The sequence below is a fragment of the Austrofundulus limnaeus genome, unplaced genomic scaffold, assembly GCF_001266775.1.
Source record: "Austrofundulus limnaeus strain Quisiro unplaced genomic scaffold, Austrofundulus_limnaeus-1.0 Scaffold174, whole genome shotgun sequence".
NCBI classification, from domain to species: Eukaryota; Metazoa; Chordata; class Actinopteri; order Cyprinodontiformes; family Rivulidae; genus Austrofundulus; species Austrofundulus limnaeus.
In genome coordinates this window covers 1,074,496-1,085,146 of record NW_013952576.1, presented here as the reverse complement: position 1 = coordinate 1,085,146, position 10,651 = coordinate 1,074,496, and the positions used below count along the sequence as shown (strand labels likewise).

At 37.7% G+C, this 10,651-nt stretch overlaps 1 protein-coding gene across 4 annotated transcripts in view; it reads right to left on the bottom strand.

Moving 5' to 3' along the window:
* Window positions 1–10,651, bottom strand: part of shisal1 (shisa like 1) — a 103,714-nt gene that overhangs the window by 43,146 nt on the left and 49,917 nt on the right. For all 4 annotated transcript variants that reach the window (XM_014017690.1, XM_014017688.1, XM_014017689.1 and 1 more), the window contains one exon: window positions 3,044–3,259. In XM_014017690.1, the coding sequence (XP_013873144.1) occupies window positions 3,044–3,110 (67 nt within the window). In that variant the 5' untranslated portion in view covers window positions 3,111–3,259. The remainder of the gene's footprint in view (window positions 1–3,043; window positions 3,260–10,651) is intronic.

Below are 10,651 nucleotides of genomic sequence, written 5' to 3'. Positions count from 1 at the left end.
GTATATATACAGTATATATACAGTATATATAATATAAGAATAACTTCAACTTTTTTACTACTCTTGTATGAATGTAACGCTGTGGTGATATCTTAATTTACTTTATTGTTTTTATTTTATTTTATTTATTTTTTTATTTACACTTTATTGTTTTTGTTTTTACAACTCTTGATAGTGGCATTATAAAAATAAAAATAAAAAATAGGAAAAAAATAGAGTAGATTTAGGCTCCTTGTAAGCTTTCAGCTTGTCCATTTCCTGAAAAGCATATACGTGTACTTAACAGATTAAGATTCTGCAAGAGCACCCCTATCGCTAGCTACCTAGCTAGGGTAGGACAAACTACACAAATAAACTGGCACAATGATCGTTTAGTTTATTGTGAGACAATAGATTTCCTTCTTTTATATATCGTTTTGTAAATTGTACAACTTCAACGAAACTTTATTAAACATAACAGTTGGAAAAAGAACAACTTAAACTCACCGTGATACAGAAACTGGTAGGTGTTGACACGAGTTGATGATGCGCATTATGTGAGCCCGTTGTCGCATATTGATGACATGTATGTGAAACGAATCTGCAGGCTCCAGAAGGCGCCAAACAAATGTAAATAAGTAAATAAATAAATAAATAAACATAAATAAATAAATAAATATACTGATAACATAGATAGAAGCATTCGTTCAAAAGCACTTCACCTCAAAAATGACAAGTAAAAAAGAAAACTGACAAATGAAACTAAAACTGACCAGTGAGACTGACAGAGATATTTTTTGACAACTGATGACTGACAAGTAAAACTGAGGATGTCCTAAAATGTACTCCGTACTACGAGACAATTTGTAGTGATTTAATGTCATACTGAGCTGTTTGACTGAATGAACAAACAAGGAGAAAAAAATGGAGACTTCAGCTTCTGAATCGCTCCATAAAGTTCTGAAATGAGCCTCAGCTGCTTCTGGGGGTGAATCAGCTGAAAACACTCTCACCTGCTTCATGTCATTAACACCTATTTAAACATTTAAAACACAATTACCAGCTGGGCTTTTGCATTATGGCTTGTTTACAACCTGTGGTCTGAAAACCACAGTTTTTTGGGGGTTTTCTAAGTGGAGCAATCATCTGCACATCAGCGAGCGCTCACACGTCAAACCTATTAACTAGCTGCTGCTGCACATCTGCAGCTTGTTGCTTTGGTTCTGAGGCATGAAAGTTAGAAATCTGTTTCACTCAGCAAAAATTATCTTTGTTTAAATTTTCTCTTCCAGAAAATATTTGGTGAATTTGAGAAATGTAATGAAAACGACCAGTGTTTAGAAATATTTTTATTTATGTACTGTACCTTTTTTAAGATGGCAAATAGAAACTGAAAGAAAGCAAAAGTTTTAACTGTGTCATTATTTACTAAATTTTAATACATTTAAGTAAAAGGATCTTAAGTTTGGAAAAAAATACATTATTTGAAGGAATGCATTTTACTTACTGTATATACCAATTTTTTAAACAACAATCCCATGTTTTCGATTAGCACTCAAAATGACTCTCAGACAATAAAACACCAAATTTGATCTTAAAGTGCCAACATTATGTTTCTCTGGCATATGTAGTTCAATTCTATACCTTAAGAAAGTAACTGTCACCTTCAGTTTTTATAAAAATGCTGTTTAAATGTATAAAATAAAAATAAGTTAACTTTGCATCACAGCTGTTTCTAAACACTTTGAAACTGTCCTCTGTCTCTTTAAGAACCTCCTACTGCTTCTGTCACACCCATTTATACACATCATCACAACAGCTTCACGCCATTTACACTGGAGCGTCATAGCATACTTTGCTGTAATAATAATAAAAAAGCAGCAATACTATACAATATTGGTTTTGGAAAATTTCAACTCAGGATAAAACTGAAAATGAGGTTAATGAGGTTAGCCGCATGAGGAGGAACCTTCGAATTGGGACAGCACTCGGCGCAGGGCAGTGATGTATGCAGCCAACAAACTCACACTCATGAGGATGCAGCCCCTGAATTGAGACAGCCATTGTCCACTCCTCCCCGTTCGGCCATTTTTGTAGTTTGATAGCAGAGATTAGACTATCTAGTAGCCAAGAAACGTTTTTATTTTCAAATTAATTTAAAGATGTCAACAACAGAAAACTTGTTCAGCCAGCTTTACATTGTGTAGCCAAAGTCTGAGCCAGAGGACAATGAAGACCACAAACCTATCTGTGAAACTTGTACGCCTGAAGTCCATGACCTTGTTTAGCAGTTCTGCGGCAAATACATAATACTGTAGTTCAGAAAACATCATAGAAAACTGAAAAAACAGAATGAGTTAAAAATAGGACCCAAACAGATCCCTGAAAGAATAAATTAAACTTTTCTGCACTCCAAGAGACTCCAAGTACACAACAAAATGTATTTAATTGGCTAAAAATTGCATGTCTCCTTTTTAATGTTGTTTTTTATATATATTCAAGTCCCATATATTTTTATTTTGACCTTTTTCCAGATTGAGCTCAGTGGATCTGTACACACAGCTTTGCTTGCAGCTGTTTTTTTTTTTTCAAAGCAGATCATGGTTTCATGGGCACTTCTATCTAAAAATGGTACCAAAAGTAGTCATCAACATAATTTTCTCATTAAAGGTATTTTTTTCATTACTTGTCCTGATTTTTGACTCTAACAACACATTCTCCTCCTGCCCCACTTTCAGAACCGAGATGCTGTTTTTGTTTTATATCTCAGAATTAGGTGTCACGATCGGTTGTAACTGCCTTGTTTTACACCGCGTGGCCTCATTTTTATTATTCAGTTTCTCCTTCTAAATAAAAGTTGAAGCTGTGAATGTTTGTTTCTTATTGTTAAAACTCATTCTGTTTCCCATCGATCCATAAAAAATATTTTGTCTTAACGGCTCGTTTTGAAAAGCAGTGGAGACTGGTTTCAGGGGCACCCTGAATGTCTGCGGACGCCTCTAATGAGACAAGTGTGAACTTTTCAGGGCCAGTCAGGCAGACTTGTTCATGGGCTGTCTCTTACCTGCAGTGGACAGCAGGAGGAAGATGACCGTCAGGACATTAAAGGACTGCCGGCTGGTGATAGTCATCTTCTTGTCCTCATGTGGGAAGAAGGGAGGGAGCGGCAGGGGTGCGGGGAGGTGGAGAAGGGGAGGGGCGGTTCTGTTTTAGCTGGATGTGGGCATCCTCAGCCTGCTGACAGCTCCTCTCACATGGCTGCTGCTGGGAGACAGCACTCCTGATGGGAACAAGACAAGCAGGGAGAGAAAAAGATTAAGATATTTGATTTGGGTTTCTGGACGTTCCACCCAACTGTGTGGACAGCTCGTCTGGCTGTAAGCAACAGTGAAGCTTTCCTAAATGTGTCCCAAAGCTTACGTAACAGAATAACAGGGCATTTGGCTTAATTGAAATAAGCACTTTGACAACATTTCGTTTGTTTACTCTAAACTAAAAATCCCAGTAAGCTAAACTGATCAGTTGCAAGTGCAAGGCAACACAAACACTCTGACAGGTGAGGAGATTACTGGGTCATTACACTGAATCCTGTGTGTCCTGACATTCATGCCGATGTCATTTTGACACATGCCTCCTACGTAGACATTCTTTCAGAACACCATGACTTCCAGATGGCAGCTGCCTCCCCTGCAGGACAACAGACCCAACAATACCACAAAAACCTGATCAAGACTAGTTGAGGGAACACTCCTCAGCTAAAACAGGCCCAGTCCAAAGAGGCCTTACACAGAAAACCCCAGGGCGTCGTGATCAGCAGTACCAGACGTTATCAGCAAAACGCAATGTGAAAAACCTGGAAGCTCATCAGAGGAGTTCTAACTAAAAAAATTAATCAAATCCTTAAGCAAACACACAAATCAGTATGAGGATGATTAGGTTTCAAATCTTGATTAATGATTAAATAAACATGATTTAAGAGTAAAGTACATTTTTTCTATTATAATACACATTTTTGACATTTGAAGTTGCCCCAGCTTTTCAAACATTGACATTTTTTGTTTTTATTAAAATGTAATTTGATTGTCAAACTATGCATCTTATATACAAATACTCAAATTTTAAGTTTTGAAAATATTTTCATGTTGCTGTGATTACTGTAAACACTTTCTTGCATTCAAGAAAGATCTCACATCATCTGATAAGACTCAGAATATAATCTCAGTTGCTACCACGCACAAAATTATAGTACGGATCAAACTGACTTACGAGACATTTTTGTGTTTGCTAAGACTGAATAGTTGTGGCGGCCATTTTTAAATAGGTTTAGCTGTAGACATGCATCCAATGATTATGCTTTTACAATTTTTACTACAATTTATATATGGGTTCATGAGATACAGCGAGTGAAATAAGTATTGAACACGTCAACAATTTTCTCAGTAAATATATTACTAGAGGTGCTAATGACATGAAATTTTGACCAGATGTCGGTAACAACCCAAGTGATCCATACATACAAAAAATCAAACCATAAATGTCCAGAAATGAAGTTATTTGTAATAATGTGGAATGGCACAGGGAAAAAGTATTGAACACATGAAGAAAGGGAGGTGTAAAAAGGCATGGAAAGCCAAGACACCAGCTGAACTCTCTCATTAATTAGAAAGCAAGCCTGCCCCTTGTCAGTGCAAATTAATATCAGCTGGTTCAGACCCAGATGATGACCAGGTATCACACAATAAACATCTGATGATGGGTAAAAGTAAAGAGCTCTCTCAAGACCTTCACAACCTTATTGTTGCAAAGCATAATGATGGCATCGGTTACAGAAGAATGTCTAAACTTCTGAAGGTTCCAGTGAGCACTGTTGGGGCCATAATTCAGAAGTGGAAAGAACATRATTTCACCATAAACCGACCACGACCAGGTGCTCCTCACAAGATTTCTGACAGAGGAGTGAAAAGAATTATCAGAAGAGTTGTCCAAGAGCCAAGGACCACTTGTGGAGAGCTTCAGAAAGACCTGGAATTAGCAGGTATGATAGTTTCAATGAAAACAATAAGTAATGCACTGAACCACCATGGCCTGTATGCACGCTTGCCATGCAAGACTCCACTGCTGAAGAAACAGCATGTTGAAGCTCKTTTAAAGTTTGCTGCACAACATTTAAACAAGCCTGTGTAATACTGGGAGAATATAGTCTGGTCAGATGAGACCAAAATTGAACTGTTTGGATGTCAGAATACACATCATGTTTGGAGGTCAAATGGCACTGCACATCAGCCCAAAAACACCATACCAACAGTGAAGTTTGGAGGTGGGAACATCATGGCGTGGGGCTGTTTTTCAGCATATGGTACTGACAAACTTCAAATAATTGAAGGAAGGATGAATGGAAAAATGTACAGAGACATTATTGATAAAAATCTGCTTCCATCTACCAGGATGATGAAGATGAAACGTGGCTGGACATTTCAGCAAGACAATGASCCCAAACACAAAGCCAAGGAAACTCTCAACTGGTTTCAGAGAAAGAAACTAAAGCTGCTGGAATGGCCCAGCCAATCACCTGACCTGAATCCAACAGAAAATCTATGGAAAGAACTAAAGATCAGAGTTCATAGAAGAGGCCCACGAAAGAAGACTGTTTGTGTGGAAGAATGGGCCAAAATCACACCTGAGCAATGCATGCGACTAGTTTCTCCAAACAGGAGGCATCTTGAAGCTGTCATTGACAACAAAGGCTTTTGTACAAAGTATTAGATAAATTTCAGTAAGTTTGTTCTACTTTTTCCCTGTGCCATTCCACATTATTACAAATAACTTTTTTCTGGACTTTTATGGTTTGATTTCTTTGTATGTATGGATCACTTGGGTTAGGACATCTGGTGGAAATTTCATGTCATTAGCACCTCTAGTAATATATTTACTGAGAAAAATGGTGACACGTTCAATACTTATTTTACCCGCTGTATTTTGCTAACAGATTGACAAATGGGTACATGTACACACAGACTGTCTTTTCAGGGCAGCAGGTTATAAAATGGGTTTCAACGATATTTTCATTTACGTGCCTTTGATTCAAAAATATACCAAATATAGATGACTAAAACAGAATTAAACATCCGTAGATCTGCAATTCTGTAATTCTGCTTGGACATAAAAATGCTGCTGGTGCAGTAAAAGTATAGTGTTCTTAGCAAAAGTGATGTTTGTATCAAATATTTAATGAACTACACAGAATCTGCTCCTTCAGCACAGTGTGGAGTTTAACTTTGCCTATAAATGATGCATTGTGGGAGTTGGTGAATTTCTCGTCTTCCACAGTGTTACTGTACATTCACCCCTCCACGCTCCGTCACTCGTCCACTGATGATAAGTGAGATTAATGGGGCAGCTGCACAATCTGCTTAGAACTGCTTGTTTCTGTTCCGGGAGAAACTCTTTCCTTCAACGTCACCAAAAGAAACTTTTAGTTTCTGCATTTCTTTATGTGAATGCATTACAAACATTAGCAATGAATTATCCGCATGTTAGAAGCTAATGTGAAAACAGCCTGTGTGGATCGGCTTTACTGAAGTAAACTTTCTTGACTATAATTGAAGACAGTAAGTGTTGTTTGCACACTCGCGGCAGAAACTAAGCAGATCCTTAAAATCTGTTTGTGGAAATGACCCACTGAAGCCTTCAGGGCTGTAGCTGCATGTCTACGTAACAAGATGTTAACAACCTCCCAACACAGCTTACATGGAAAGCATTGCACGGCCTGACTGCTGAATTATTGACAAGGCAAAGACAGCTGACAGCAGAAAGGTAACCATTTATAGAAGAGCAACAACAAGACTGCAGAACTTCATCTCTCTTGTGATCAAAACCAAAGCGGTTATCCTTGTTAATGTTGCATTAAAGTAATCTTTTTTACCTGAGACTACTGTATTTATTGCTCACCACTGGGCAATCAAAAAAGCATGAAAATTTTTTGTCTATCTAGATAGACGGACGGACGGACGGACGGACGGACGGACGGACGGACGGACGGACGGACGGACGGACGGACGGACGGACGGACGGACGGACGGACGGACGGACGGATGGATAGATAGATATATTGTTGCAAAATTGTAACACATTCAGTGGATTATTGAGACTGGTATTGTTCTGAGTACCAGGGCATTTTGTATGAGTATTTGTAAAAAGGTTATTCCCAACACATACTGAGTGCTACATATTGTGCAACTTTATTTACATTACAGTAACTATTAGAGTCAAGCCTGTCTGTTAGCAAAATATTTAATTAAGTATTGGATGATTTTTTATGAAACTCAACTAGATGAATGTCTATAACTGGTTACCATTTGGAGACAACACAGTCCAAAATGTAAACTTTATCAAACTTATAAATGGCTATATTTTAATAATTTTTAAAATATGGAACTGAGATGTTGTAGTAGCTTAGTCACTGTCAACACACTCAGAGAACTATGAAATTTTGCATGAGATCGCCCATAACATCATTTACAAAGTTTTGACCAAAGTGGCTGTAAATTCTCCTCTTAAATATAATGTTTTTGTAACTTTAAGCATGATAGATGGTGAGCAATATGAATTCCTTCAAGCGATACTAGGCTTTTATTTGATTAATGTTTATTCAGGTGCAGACAGATATCTGTATAAAATAAAGTGTCAAATGTTTGAGGAAAATAAGTTAAAAATAATGCTATTAATAAGGAAAAACCTGTTCTGCTTTATGTTGAAATAAACACTTATGTAAAAGACAGATCTAACAGTGATGCACGTAGTCAGAACACAGTTACTTTTATGACTTTGGCTTACTGACAGAGGAGGCATAGATGCCACAATGTTGCACGTTTTAAAATGAAGTGGCCTCATGCTGCAAACATAAAACACCTGAAAGGAAGAAACTCAGTGCAGAAATGAGCACACATTCAGAAAGGACAAAGCTTTGATTGAGTTCTTACTGTGAGACTGAATGACTATACTTTTTCTAAAGTGTGCAGGCTGTATTTTGCTCTCCAGGTTGAAAAAACCACTGTTTTTACACAGTTATAGAGAAGCTTTCTTTTAAAGTAAAGAAGATGAGGTAATTTTGTAACAAAAGCATCCTCACCGAAAGAATCAATGACAAATGTGACTGTTTGATATTACTGAATAAATATGTGTGGATTCTTATTTATTATGTTTCTTGTATTGTTTTTCCTTGTACTGATTTCTGGTTTTGTGTTCTACCTTTCCATTTGCTTTCAATTTGTTTTGTTGTTAGTTGAGTTAGGTTTTTTCCCCCAACCAATGGAATTTCTAAATTGTCCCTTTTTCCATCTAATCTCCTCTTCCTGTGGATAGATTCTTCTCCTCACTTCACAGATCTTATGTTTGCTCCTGCCATACTCCCTGGTTCTCTCTGTTTTCACTAGTTCTTTATGAGCTTCAGTTTGATGAGTAAAAATTAAATTTGAATCAAACGGTCTGGGGGTTATAATTATCTACATGTTTGCTTTGCACTATCCAGGGGACACTGTGGTTGTGTAACATTTGGCCAGTGGTTAATGTCACCAATGAAAACTGTCATGCACATGACATTTAATAAAAACAATGGAGGATTCTATAGTTAGAGCTGTTTGTTGTGGCTCTTTGGTTTATTTTTAAAAAGCAAGGTTTGTTAGAGCACTACAAGTATTCAGGAGTCACAAAACCCAAGTCTCATTTGATATGTCATCTACTGTTCTTTGATTCTTTCTCATACTTATAAAGAAGAGCACTCCATAGAAGAAAATGGCATCGATGCCCTTACTTCACCCAAGAACGGGGCAGAACAATAAATCACAAATTTATCTTCATCATAATATCAATAAGTGCAAAATCAATATGAGAACAACTTGCTAAACTGCAATAAATCCACTTTTTCCCCTCAAAGATAATTGTATTTCAGATTATGTTCGGCATGCAAATAATATTTTTAATTAGTCAAATGGGCCTGTCAACTGTCACTGGCCTTAACGTCTACACCTGGTTTAGATGATTGTAATAACAAAAGAGTAAGCCAAGAAAATATCACAATTTATGTAATTATTGCAATAATATACAACATCACACATCACCTGTTAACAGATAAACATTTGACAAAACCATGCAGTCCTATTCAAGAGTGTACAGTATACTGAGCCAAAAAAAGCACAGACTCTGAAGCTGGAGCTTAAAAGACCCAATACATGTAATCCTGAGGACTGGGAACAACTGTAGTACTGCAAAACCAAACAAAGGAGAATTACCTCAAGTGCTTATAAGAACTGAAATGTATGAAAGCCCAGAGTGCCTAATCTACTAAGACCCCAAATAACAAATTGTAACATTTCATCTTCCAGGTCTTTTATATCCTTACCTAATGTTTGCTTGTCACCAACAGCTTCACAGCTCCTCAGCTCATGCCACGCCCCCTTGTTTTCCCTCTCAGCAATCAAGCTGCTTCTACTCCTTCTTAAGCTCCATGCCCACAGTCACTAGTTGCCAGATGATTGAACAGTTCATGCCAAATGGATGTCCAGCGGTTTTTCACAACCCATACCTGATCTCCTATTCATGACCCCAAAGCCTGTCTCTTGACTCTCACTTTATGTCTGATCCCGGCCTGGTACTGTTCATGTTTCTGACCAGTGGATTAAGACCTTATTTCTGCCCCTTGGACATTGCCTTCTGGATTTGTTTTGTATTTGTCTTCAACTCTCTGATCACATGGACCTGACCTCTCCCTGCCTGTCACAAATGCTAAATTGCGTGGGGAAACTAAAAGGGTGTGTGGTGCAGGTGATCTGAGATTGCTGTGCAAAAGTTGTGCAGATTGCCCTATTGAATATGGATTTTGTGTGTGCTACTAGCTGACAGCATAGAGAGTTGGAGACATGGAGAGAGCTAGTACAAAAGCTAACGGGCTAAGCTGAGGTTCTTCTTCCATGTAGTAGCTCTGTTCTCCATTTTCAGTTGCAGGCTGAGTCGTTTCTACATTCTCTTCTCGGTCAACATTCTCTGGCTTCATTTAAAAGAGCCAATCATCAGATATTGTTCAGGATTAACCTTTAGGGTGGATGAAGCTCGCTCGCAGCCTCACAACGATGACTTATCCACGTCATCATTTACCCAGAATGCTTAGCTTGTTACAATATATTTAAAAAAATAGTTAAAAATGTATAAAAACTAAACAGCCTACAGGATTTTTACAGACTTTATTTTGCAGTTAAAATAAATGTTTATCAAATAAAGTTTGTTACAAATAATCGTGGATCACTTTAAGAAACTTACCATAGATCTCACCTACCCAAATGCAGCATGCACAAGTGTTTTTACTCCGATGATCTGAACGAAGCCAAGGGCGGACAGATTCATGTGAAGAATATACTTTTTTCATGCTATTGCTTCAAATGTGTTAAACAATAGGACACCAATTAGGCGGCAGCAGGATAAAACCACCAGTTAACGAGTCCCCTCTGTCACAAAGAGCACACTGCTCTGTCTCTTGGCAAAAAAATCTCTTTTTCTTGTAATAAAACGATGCAAGTGTGATCAAAGCTGGTATAAGTCTACTGCACACACACACACACACACACACACACACACACACACACACACACACACACTTCGCGTATCGAGAAGGTCATGAAAA